The 13,432-nt window shown below is 35.7% G+C and overlaps 1 protein-coding gene across 1 annotated transcript; it reads left to right on the forward strand.

Moving 5' to 3' along the window:
* The first annotated feature begins 6,626 nt into the window (after positions 1–6,626).
* LOC135079115 (uncharacterized) lies at positions 6,627–13,007 on the forward strand. Its single transcript, XM_063973712.1, has 5 exons — positions 6,627–6,895; positions 8,714–8,905; positions 9,317–9,461; positions 11,939–12,072; positions 12,465–13,007. Exons 1-5 carry the CDS (start codon positions 6,839–6,841, stop codon positions 12,678–12,680), a joined length of 744 nt encoding a protein of 247 aa, XP_063829782.1. The 5' UTR covers positions 6,627–6,838; the 3' UTR covers positions 12,681–13,007.
* Positions 13,008–13,432: the final 425 nt, after the last annotated feature.

Below are 13,432 nucleotides of genomic sequence, written 5' to 3' on the forward strand. Positions count from 1 at the left end.
AAATATATTCACGCTCCAACCATTCTTCAGTGCGAAACACAGTGGTAGTGAATTTATTCATTCCATTTAAAGCAGTCCAGTTTTATTAAAAGCGGTATTTGCTTAGCCGACTGTATAATATCTAATGCTTGGGAGCCGAGAGTTCTTAGGTGATTGCATTTGCAAGTACTCGTTGCTAATAGAGTTAATTATTTTAATTTTATGCTTCACTCCCAGCTTTCTTACCGCTATATTTTACGAGGTCATTTTGCAGTTGGTTTATCTAGGTCTTTAATAAAGGGCATAAAACATATAAGATAGTTTGGTATAACTTCAACAGCCAACAAAGATTACTGCCGCAAAAAATCGTTAAGGTTATTTTTTGAATTATATCTTCTTTTTTTTCTGCAGTAAGTAGTTAGGTCTTTTTTGAAAATTTTATTTTTTTCATGTGTTTAAAACCAAATAAATAAATGGCCATATAAGTACACTGTTTAATAAGATACTGCACTATTATCTGCATAGCCCTTTAAATCTGCAATTTCGACTTCAATTTACTTCAGTTGCGACCTGAAAATGTGCCATAAATCAAAGAATGCCCAATCCAGTAAACGTCGATTCAGAAACTCGTCCAACTTTATCATTGCCTGTTAGTTCTTAAAGTTAATCTGTGTATTCGGATAATGAAAATTTAAATTCAAATTCCTCAGTATAACACTTGTGTTTTCTGCAATCACAAAGCGTGTTAGCACAAATATGTTCATTGCTTAAATTGCTTTTCCAGCTTCACGTTCACGATCAGGCCGTATCGAGCGCATAAGGCGATCGAGCGTGCCCACCGCGGTGTTAGACCAAAATCCATCGAGAAGACTACGGACGCGGCCTGAGGGCGCCACGGTAGGCTCGGACCTCGGCTCCCTTACATACTATAGTAAGTGACCTTTAGGGTACTACCTAACTTCAATTATGGATAATATGATGAATAGAGAAAGCATATTTTGTGCTTTCATTTTCTTTAACACTAAAGTGCTAACTTTTAAGTGCACATTGTTAATTTAGCTCGGGAGTTCTGTAGTAAGAAGATAATTTCAGGCATTAAGAACAAACTTGGGAAGATATGAGGGCGCGTATATTATACGATAACCGTGAGCTCGTGGGTTAGTTTGTAGCTTCATACTCTTGAAATATTGTCATAGTAAAACGATATGACAAAATTGTTTGTCAAATACGACCACAAACGTAGGTATTCATGTCAAACCGACTGGACAGCAATAATAGGCTGAAAGCTGATGGAATTCCTAGCATAGACCTGTCTGATGCGTAGTCACTATTCCGCAAACAATGCGGTTTTGACTCTGTCTCTTTCGTTTCAGTCTTGTGTGAATGTGATAGAAAGAGAGGGATGTTGTGAAATCGTTTGCAAAGTGATGTTGTTGCAGTTGGTTAAAATGCAAAGTCATTAAGCATTAGTTTAAGCAAGTACTTTAAAACTTTATAATTGATTGACCAATTGAAAAACATATCAATACTTATATTGAATAGCACTACATAGGTTTTAGTGACATCTCTTCTATACATAGAGTATATTGAGGTCATGACAATTAAGTCAATCAGAGGTAGAAACATTAATTTCCTCAATTTGATTCCTCCCGCCTGAAAGGGTTAGTAGTAGTTTCACACGATTTTCCTTCGCACGAATGTGCGAAACGTCCCCTTTCAATAATACTCGCTGAAGAAGCTCTTTTCTTTAAGTGTAGACACTGTTTATGTATAAGTCCACTATTGCATGCCGTGGCAACCTATAATTAAGGCAGCACTTAGATTCAGTTAAATACGTTGTAAATATTGATTGTCTTCCAGTGTATGTCTTGTTGGTTGTCCTATTAAATAAATAAATAAATAATATTTTTTTTACTGGGCGTTTCGCTCGGATGTTTTAAAAGTATTCAAATCGCGTGCGAATCGACTCTTTTTTGAACTAGTAGTATGCGATTACTAGTTCTCAAAGGGGTCGATTCGCACCCGTTTTTAATACTTTTGACACATCCGGGCGAAACGCCTACTAAAAAAAATATTATTGAAAGGGGACGTTTCGCACATTCGTGCGAAACTACTACTAACCCGCCTGAATCGTCTGAGCATTCCGCTAAACTAATTTCCTAAAGTTATATGACAATATCATAGTTATTAATCAAAATTAGTACCGAATATAATTTTCGCATACTGCCCGTTATTGTCAACTGATTACACCGTAATCTAACCAGCCATTGATTGCTGACACCCCGTGGCAGCGGCCGATAATCGCTGCAATTTCATTAACGTAGTTACAAACAGATCGAGCTGAGCGAGCTAACCGCGTAATTACAAACTGTTAATCGAATGCACAGCCCGTGGTAGACTTTGGCATGTGTTTTGCAACAGTAACTAAATTGGGTAGGAAGGGAAAAAAAATTGTGCTTTTTGTATTGCTCTAGAATTTTGTATTCAATTGAATGTAAGATCTTAAGCTCCTGTTATATTTAAAACTGAAAGCAACAAAGACTCAAATGCGATATTTATTATGTATGTAGAACCTACATGAGTATTTACAGTTTGACCTTTGAGCTATGCTTTTACTTAAATATATCCATCACTAAGACCAAAATGTATGCCATTTGATTGAACTCAGTTTTAAATTCAATTAAATGACCAGGATCTGATTTAACTACAAAAATTAAAGCCAGACTCAAAAGGAATAATCATACCGCTTTTCCAAATCCAATGTCATCGAATAAGAGCGTTTGCGCCAAACACATTCAGAAACTCTAGATGCAATTCGTTCCTTTTCGTTATCCGCACTTTCTTTGAGTAGTTTCGGAAACAAGTTTGCATAGAAACGGTTTAAACTGAAAAGCTAGATTGCGACAAAAAGAACTGAGAGACGGTAAGTGAGAAAGATATTATTTACCCTTTTTGGATAAAAAAGCAGCTTCAACACAAAATTCACTCTCTCGTAATGACCAAAACCTTTTTAAAAACAACTTTTTATCAGATTTCTGGAAAAGCACTAAATGTTGAATGACCTAAATTGGATTTGGGTCATTTATAGGCGTGGGAAAATAACAATGAATACGTTTTAATTTTTATTTATTCGTAGAACTCATCCCGCTACACCAGGCAGAATAATTCAGTTCAGTTGTGTCCTACTCGTACAGTCATAGCAAAAAGAGGATCGTAAAATTTATTTTCCATTCACACAAGCGTGGGTTTTCGTGTGTTCTCAATCGGTGTTAGTTTTAATATTCCCTTTACTATGTTACAGCCGATCTGATAATCCATTTGAGTGCTTATTTTTTTTTTACTTTTTCTAATAAGTGTAAAAATCCTGGACTTTCAGATAGTGAAACAATCGTTACCTACAGATCAGATATACTTAGTTTCGTGATTGCTGTGTTAGGTATTAGATAACTACTTAAATAACTTTAAGTCTATCACTTTCGGGACAATAAAGTGGACCAGTGTTCAGAAGAAGCAGCGCAAGAATCTCAGTCACCTTTGTCAGCCGCTTTTTCAAAGGTTTACAATAAGCAGTACTAGTGCCTGGATGCAAGCGGCGCAGGACCGGTCTTTGTGGTGATCCTTAGGGGAGGCCTTTATGTCGATTTTTAGGACTATTAAAATCAAAATCAAAAATATTTATTCAGTTTAGACCACAAGTGGCACTTATGAACGTCAATAGAAAATAATAAAAAAAGAAAAGGTAGCCCTTATGGGGCACTTTACATGTCTCCTTATCATAGCTGGGCACCGTTAATCAAATAGTTAACTTCGTTAATCGTTAAACCGTTAATAAAAAAATTAACTTCGTTAAACGTTAAAACGTTACATTTCGCAAGATTTAACGCAAGTTAACGTTAATCGTTAATCCGTTAACACAAGATAATAAAACGAAAAAAATAATTGTATGCAAAGTTCAAATAATTTCGAAAGCTTGTATCGCGCATGGAATTTATTCCTCTTATATGTTTGCGCTACAAGCTTTCGAAATTATTTGAACCTTGCATATGTACAATTATTTTTTTCGTTTTAGTACAACTGCATTTCAGAATAAAAGCTTGTTTTTAAAAAAGTTTTTTAATTATTATAATTTTATTTTACACTTTTTAGTAGTAACTATCTCAATCTCAGAGCCTTGGTTGAATTACAATACAATTTAAAGTGCTCGAAAAGACAAAACCAGCAAACCCAAACTCGATTCCACCGTTTCGTTTAGGAATTCCTATGGCCACCTCCTGACTCCATCATTAGGACCCTGAACATCATCTAGTACTAAAGTGCTCGAAAAGACAAATACAACGAACCCAAATTCGATGCGATGCCGCCGTTTCATTTAGTTCCTATGGCAACCTCAAGACTCCATCATCAGACCAGTTCAATGGTACCATAACATTGCATTGTCATCGTACTTACATAAGTATACCGAATTTCAGCTCAATCGGTTGAAGAAAACTGGTCTTAAATTCAGTTTCAAGAGTTGTCACACACATACTAACAAGTGTCGTTATCGTTGGTGATCGGGTGGAAGTCCAAACGTACTTGTCAGAACGCGTTTTACTAGCGTTTTTCAGCGTGCCTGCTGTATCTTTTTGGTAAATAGTAGGTACTGGATTAACGATTAACGGACTTAGGATAATTTAACGGAAGTTAACGAGTCCGTTAACATTTTTTAAAGTTAACTTAAAAGTTAATCCGTTAACAGAAATGTTAACTTCGTTAATTAACGATTAACGGATTAACGAGTTAATGCCCAGCTATGCTCCTTATCTTTTGGGCCCTACCAGCGCTTCGAGACAAACATATGGCAAGTGCTGAGAAGAAACGCCGGAACAAACTCAGTCACCACTTACTGCCAGGAATTATCTAACGGTAAGAATAGTCAAATTTAAGTACATCAAATATGTGCAGACTGAACTGACCTAGCTTCATACATTACAGGTGAACCTGACTGAATTAGCTTCATACATTACAGGTGAACTATATCAACGTATAATAACAGATAGTGTAGAGAGAATTTTACTACTATCGACCGACGTGACTACGAAAGAGAATAAGAGATTACTCTAAATTGGAAACACCATCAACCACAACACGTTACGTAAAAGCATGTATTCCCACTTATAGATTTTCAGTGAAACTAAAACGTAGATTAGTGGGGATTACGACACAGAGGCGTCTACGAGGAGACCTTGCGGCTTACTTAGACGCCGTCTAATCGACTCATCAATCTAACTAATCCGACAGTCAATACAGGATTAACTAATTAATAGAAAATTTTGGGCGAAATTACTATCTTGATTTAGTTAGCTCTTTTTAATTTGTCAGCTGGTTGAATCTAGATACTTTCAAATAATGTATAATCATTTTACGCAGCGTGGGATGTCCACCCACAAGGTGGACCGACGACCTGATAAAGGTCGGGAAGGGATGCAGGCCGCTACCAACAGTGCGATGTGGTTAAGCCATTCGAGGAGGCCTATGTTCAGCAGTGGACATCCTGTGGCTGAAATGATGATGATAATAAGTTTACAACTGTGCAAGAAAGTCGGATTTCTTTTAAGCAACACCCAAAATGTGAAACTTTTCATATCCAATGAAAGTCTAATCAAATATAGTATAAAATTGCAGTACCTTGAATCACATACATTTTTTCAATATTTGATTTAGTAGAGGATAGCTAAACTTTGAAAGAGAACTAATAGCGACCTCTTCAATGATAAATTAAGAGCAGCATTTAATCTTAAAAGTTACCAATTATGAGAGAATACCTGCTGTATTGAACAGATGGCTCTGGAATCTAAGGAAAATCTGTTTTTTTTTACAATAAATTGTACCATAAGTTTGTTTTTAGACGTTTCTTGTCTTTTTATTTTTGAGGGCTTGAATATTAAATACCTACATGATAATATTTTATCACATAAAAGAAGTAACATTTCACCAATAGAATTCATAACAAAATATTTAACTGTGTCGCTATTGTCACTAACGATCATGAATGAATGGCAAGTACATTCATAGTTTTGCTATATTATTGTCAACATTAGTCGTACTCTATGTTTTGAAATAATACATTTAGTTCCGTGGTTCCGTAGCACGTTATAATAATTTTGCCTAGAACGAAAAATATCTAATTCCTGCTGCAAAACTGTCGGTAGCGACCCCTATGGATTTTCCCGGGATACTCCTGAAAAGGCGCGAAGTGTTGGTTCAATGCATTGCTCATAGATGGCGCTTTCATAGAGTGGGTTTTCTTTCAGCGGGACTTCATTCATTATATTTTTTGCACAAATAATATAATCTAACTGGTTTCTGTGCCATAATCTTTTTAGTGTTATCAGATTAAACACTATTAGTTAGTTTTTAACTTAATTATAAACCGAAACCTTCGTTATTTGTGGCTTCAAATATTGTTAAGGACCAAAATACTTATCTTACAATGTTTTAATCGAAATCGGAAGGACCATTTTCGTAGTTTATTTTCTCTTCTAGCATAAAATATATTTTTATATTATTTAGCCCGTCTCACTCGAGCACCGCGGAACACTAAAACCGCATGACGCTAACTGAAAACAATTTAACACCGATCATAAACTACATCAATGCGGCTACCACAGTCATCATATCGGCAGTCGCATTTTGAACAAACATAACAAACCGTGTTTCGACTTGTTCAAATCTAAACAAACCTCGTACCAAACATCCAGTCGCTCTACTGTTAGCGTGCAGGCAACACGGGTGGTGATCAAAAAGAAAAATAAAAGGTTTTGTTTTGAAAATGCTGAACGCAACATGCTGATATGGGAAGTGAAAGCAAAGCAGGGAGATGAGTCGCTACGCCATATTCGCCGTTCTCTCCATTTTCACTGTTGTGACGTTGCAAGTAAGTTCCCTTTGTGCGATTGTGCTGTTCAACGAATACTTAGTTGCTTCAAGCAGTTCATTGCTCATTGCTGACTAAAGTTTTTTTTATTTTGTATTAAACAGACCAGTAGCGCTTTTTACCCACGGTTTTTCGTGCGTAGAAACGTGTTTTTAATGCAATATCATTGATATTTTTTAACTAAAGAGAAACGAAAGGTTTTAAAATACGGTACTTATTTGAAATGTATTTTTTATTAGTTTTAGCTGTGCGTGACATCTCAATCAGTCGGCATTAGAATCTATTGATAGACATTTTCAAAACTCAATTCATATTTGTTATTACAATTTTTGCATTCATATTGCTAAACAAATGAAACGAATTGAAAACTCATGATTGTCTGAGTGCTGTCATAAACGAATCGTTTTTTTTTTTCTAAATTGAAGAGCAAGATTACAATCTATGCATGATTGATGAAGCGCACTAAAAGATTTTACCTAGGTATATAGGTAATAAATGCCTTCGCTGGAAAAAAACGCAGACGATGCGTAAATATATCGAATGATGAACAGATTTCATGCTTAACGGAGTGAGCGCTCACCCGCAATAACAACTCTGGTACAAACTGCATTACGTTGAAAAATCTAAAACAATATATTCAACAACTTTGACTGCAACTCTAATTAGCGCGGTTTTTCAAAGGAAGTTTCGCCACGAACCATAAATAAAATAAGTTTTTCTACGAAAAGTCTAAGGAACAATTTATTTTTGCAAGGAAATGTTTTGTCGCCACTTTTTCTCTTTAAGGTTCTACCTTTAAAATCTTTGGTCGTAAAGTTTTTGCCACCCTACTAAGCATTTTTGTATTCTCTAAAACGTTTATAGGGAAAATTTAGCCCATCAAACGTCGCCCAGGGCGGCATTTGCCACGCTCAATTTAACAAATCATTAATTAAGGTTTTAAGAGTTGTTGGAACTTCGTTCTTATTTATGATTTTAGTATTAAACAAAGATTTTATTAGCTTATCGCTTTAATTGCCAATTAGTGAAAGTATTCATGACTACTTTAGTTAATAGGCTAGCTTAATTTAATAGGTCTTAAGTTTGGTATCAAATACTACATCAAACTGGAATGTGCCACCTGAATATTCCGGGCTGGTGTCAACTGCAAATACCGTAGCATTGCGAGCATTACCTAGCAGTATCACGAGAAAACTACACTGAACAGATTCATGCCAATGTTTAGTCTAAATATTGCAATGAAACCAATCAAAAGCTTGAATTTATTCTTCATTTATGTTTCGACTGCGCCTATAGTTATTTACTGAGTAAGTTAAGAATGAAAAGAAGTAATTAGCGCTTCGCGCGTTTTCTAGCAAGAGCTGAAAAATAAATGTTCTGCTCTTTTTGGAACTCTTTGCTTTATACATTGCTGCGGCACACATCACTTTAATGCAGGAAACATTACTCCAATTCTAAAAACTACCTACTTTAGTTTTATAATTATGTGCTTGTCTTCTCTACAGGTTGTTATGTAAATGGGTCATATAAATGGTATGGTGAAGTCAGAAAATTGATATCTTCATTTTAATTACATATATTTTTTTTTTTGTATGAAAATTTAAAAAAATAAAATGATGATATCAAATTTCTGACTTCACCATACCATTTATATGCCCATGTTAACATGGACCAGTGCCGGCTCATATACCCATTTACCTAACACCCTGTATATCCCCTCTAGGTGGCATTACAAAATTACACCCTGTATACAAATAAAATATGTATTTATATGTGCAATCAATCATTTATTTATCTATCTAATTTTATCTTTCCTAGACTACAGATTTCCAAGACAACCTAATAAATGGCTACCGTGCCCTCATTGCGGACATCCAAGTGCGGACCCAGAAGTCTAGGGAAGACATGGACACGCTGGTCTCGCAGATCAAGCTGCTCATGAAGAACGAAGCTGACAAAGCTATCAACTACATGACAGTGTATTTGGAGCAAATATCTTTATATTTCCAGGTAAGATAAAGTAAATTTAGAAAATCAATTTAACAATTCAATACATCAAAATTTAAGGCTGAGTAGCACCATCTTACTTTAACAAACGTCAAAGATCTATTATACTCCATACAAAAAACACCGGTTATTGTTATAGTTACGATTAAAGTAAGTTGGTGCAACTCAGCCTAAGCATTCAGCAGTTGAACATAAAGTTTATTTTTAAAGTTGTTTGACTTTCATTCCGCAAAAAAACAAATGCTAGGGAAATTGGAATAATGAACTGACTTCACTAGATAGTCACGTTTCAAAACATAATAAGTGGTCTACATCCCAACAAATGAGCAACATATATGTATTATGTAGAATCTTCAGTAATAATGCGGACAATGGGGTAAAATTTCCATGAATGAAAATGCCTATTTGTTTCAGGTAATAATCCACGACAGAAAGCCACGCAACGGCACTTACTGCAAAGAGAGCATAGTGAAGTTACTTGGCGAAAACCTGCAGTTAGCAGACGAGAATGTGACCCTATGCCTCGCCTTGGGGTACCAAAGAGTACAGAGATTACCAGGTAATAAACAATACTGCACGTAGCGAAGCTATTTGTGAGGAAACCGACACTCGATTATACTTAGCGACAAAACTAACAGCCGTTTCACAAACATTACTATGAGGTCTTACAGTGCGCGTGGACACACAGGGTCCCAAAAACCTACTCATAGATAATACTTGAGTTAGTGCAAATCAATCACAGAGCTCTATTCAGCGCTGTGCATTCAACTTCGAATAGCGTTGCTGCTTTACTTAAGCAAGCATCGTTTGTGAATGGGTGTGGGAAACTTAACGTACCTAACCTAGGTATGTGTAACGGGCATTGATCACGCTTTACTCCACGCTATTAAAATTTTAATCGCTGTTGGTATTATTTTTCATTATATGTTTTCATATTAGTGGCTTAAATTAAAAGCTCTTCAAATGTATGATCTGGTCATACCAAGAAGATAGAACCGTAATGGTCCAAGTCTATTTATCTTCGCGAGAAAGTAAGATTTTAAACATTTTGTACTCCCTTTTACCTAAGCAATTAGCCATATACTCGTAATTAGTTTTTTACCCAACTGCGCCAGAAGGAGGGTTATGTTTTTCGAGTGTATGTATGTATATTTCTTTGGCACGGCCTACAGCCTAAACGGCTTGAATTTTAGCGTGAGAGGTGTCGTTAGATTCGTCTTTTAGATTTTACTGTCGATTACAAAAAGCATTATCGTTACGATCCGATAAAATTACATAGACACAAGGAAACGTACCCACCATTGGTAATACATAACAAAATTTCACATAAAGTTAAAATATAACAAAGTACCCTATGGCTTACCGCAACACGGGCGCTTTATTTACCTTCAATTGTAATCCATTTCCAACATTAAAAAGTTTCCATAAAAACAAATTTAAATGCCAGCCCGTAAGTTTATCTTCCTACGCGTGTTTACTAAAACCGTTCTGTTTACGGTGTACTCGGAAAACGTGAAAATACATCATTATCACGTACGTTAATGTTTAAAATAACAACCTCCGTAATAATTTCCCACCGAGAATATCTTTATGAAATTTTAAAATCTCGTTTAAAGCTGCATTTGAATAAGCGAGCTACTTTACGAAATCTGGGTTATTTTGGTAAATTCTGTCAGCACAAATAGGACTTAAGCAAATTCTAAGTGAATATGAACAGTTTAAAAGTAGATTAAGTATTTGGAAGCTGAAACGAACCAAATTAATAAATAACTTAAAAAAATCGAACTTTCGCTTGCCGGGCGACTACTCTTCCATATGAGCTACTTAGACACCGGATAAACCAGTGATAGTAAGTAGTTAATAACTATTGAAGAGAACAGTTGTTCATGGTACTGAGTCTACGTGCACGGAGAAATTATATCAGCTCCAACCTTCCAATTCGCTTACTTCTTGGCACATATCATTCCTTTTTTGACCCACCAAAGAGATTTCTCTACCTCAGAATAACACACCCTATGTGCAAACATCACCAAGAACTTTCCTTGTAAATTAAATTGCAAGGCATAACATTTCTTGTTTACGCACGACTGTTTGCTACGTCCATTGTCACCGCGGCCCATTTTTATTTGCAGTTCACTTCCTTGTTTGGACTCGGCGAGTTTCCTTTGGCAATGTGTCCAAAACAAACCGTAATTATAAACAACGTTAGAATTTGTGTTTAGTATTTAGACATGTATGTAGGCAACTGTATAATCCCAACTAATAATATAAATGCGAAAGTAACTCTGTCTGTCTGTCTGTCTGTCTGTCTGTCTGTCTGTTACGCTTTCCCGCTTAAACCTCGCAACCGATTTTGATGAAATTTGGCATAGAGATAGTTTGAGTCCCGGGAAAGAACATAGGATAGTTTTTATCCCGGTTTTTGAAACAGGCACGCGCGCGATAAAGTTTTTCTGTGACAGACAAAATTCCACGCGGGCGAAGCCGCGGGCGGAAAGCTAGTGTATTATAATACAGGATTGTTTGACAAACAAAGTTCCTTCCTACACGCGACGAAGTAAAAGGTCATGATAAGGAGGAAAGTGATATTCTTTTATTCGGCTGTTTTATGTCTTGAAGCTAAAGAAACAGTTTGAGGATAATACGTGGACAAAGTCGGTGATGTTTTTTACATAAAAACACAGATATAAACTTGAGCTCAGTTCCTTTTCACTTAATGGGACCAATTTGATGACAATGTCCTAACGGTTCCAGATTCTGACTGCTCTCTTCACTCCTAACACGAGTTTTTGTTTAGAGTAGCTGGTTAGATTAAGCTTCGAATATTAGTCATTTAATAAAAACACGACAATAGTATGTAGGTATGTATAGGAAGGAATACGAAAAACAGCAATTTCTGTCACCGGTGGATTCAACAAACCTATAGGAGCTTGAAAAATCAAACTGAGACGTTCGAAGCGATCACAAATCTTCTGGTGCAACGTCAGTTCTTATTTTTAATTGCTTTGTTTAAGATCCTTCTTTGTTTTCCTGCAGAGAAACTCCAAGTCCACTTCGAGACGTTGGAAAATCTGAAGAAGTACTCGGCTTCGAAGCTGTTCGAATGCCAGAAGCAACAGCAGGTGGGCGGAAACTGCTCCCACGAAAGCCAGGACTTGGAAAGGACTGTCGTAAGTTGAATTAATATTACTATTTTAGAGTTTAGTAGCAGACGAACTGCGCTTCATGCAAATAGTTAATCATTTTTACGACACAATCTGGAAATTCTCACATTAAAACCTAGTAAAGTACGCCAGCACAGTCTTATAGAACTAAAACCAATGAGACTTAAGTTAATCTAACTCAACGTATGAACTAACTAGTAAGAAAAAGTATATTGAAGAACTTCCACAGCTAATTGTAGCAAAATTAAATAAGAGAACATCCCACTGTCATACATTTAAGGAAAGCGTCAACAGATAACGAGGCTTCAACGAAATTTCAAAGCCTTTTGATCTCTACCCAAAAAGCCAGCCAACGTCATCATTTCATCGACGATAATTTTTGTGTACTTTTATTTCAGTTCCTGTACGAAACTTCGCCATTCCCAGTGGTGATGGCAGAAATAGCCATCCATGGATTCAAAGAGGTGTCAGACCTCAGCGTGTGCCTCAAAGACATCATCTCCAGGATGATGACGCACTCAGTCAAGGTCATAGGAGACTTCAATAGATGCATTCATAACATAGAAATGCCTAAACTTAAGTATCTACTCAAGTTCATGAAAAAGTATGCCTGATTTGTAATGTTTTAAGTTTCGATAGAAAATCTACAGTACTAAATAATTTTACAATCTGACTAAATTTCCCTTGTGTAAAATAAATCGAAAATATAAGTTGTAGGAAAGTTATCTTTCAAACTAAGTGTAACAGGCGTCTCGCGTGAATTAAAGTAACTCTAATTGCGACTTGAGTTTAAAATAAGTGTAAATAAAACAAAATTAATTAATATCTTAAGTTGTGAATGACAAGAGAACCGCTTGAGGATACTTAACCAATGCCTAAAGTTCTATTTTACGTGTTTGATATAAAGTTAAACTATGTTTTATAAATAAATGTATTTGTAATTTAGTGTTTTATTTACGTCCCTTGTGCTTTGCGAATAAGTTTTAATTGAAAATTATGACGAAAGTTGTTTACCCAAATGAATGAGGAAAATGCTAACTTAAAAGAATTGTAATTACATTTTATAATAAGAAGCACTTAAAAAGTTCATTGCTTTGAATTAGAGGAACATAAAACGCAGGAGACGTCACTTGCAAAATGAGTTTACGAGAAACAAAAGAATTCGCACAATTAAAAAACACTGTTTTCGTTTTTATATCAATGTCGTTAACATTCGCCTCCCAGCAAATTCCTAATTAAGAACGGTATTAAACGTTTGTGTTTTGTAGCGTCTTGAATTAATAATTAAAGATATTCCAAATGGTATCAAAATACTAGAAACTTCGGGCGTATATAGGATGTTTTTAATTAAGACAAAAACTGAAAT

This window comes from Ostrinia nubilalis, chromosome 16 (genome assembly GCF_963855985.1).
Source record: "Ostrinia nubilalis chromosome 16, ilOstNubi1.1, whole genome shotgun sequence".
Classification (NCBI taxonomy): Eukaryota; Metazoa; Arthropoda; class Insecta; order Lepidoptera; family Crambidae; genus Ostrinia; species Ostrinia nubilalis.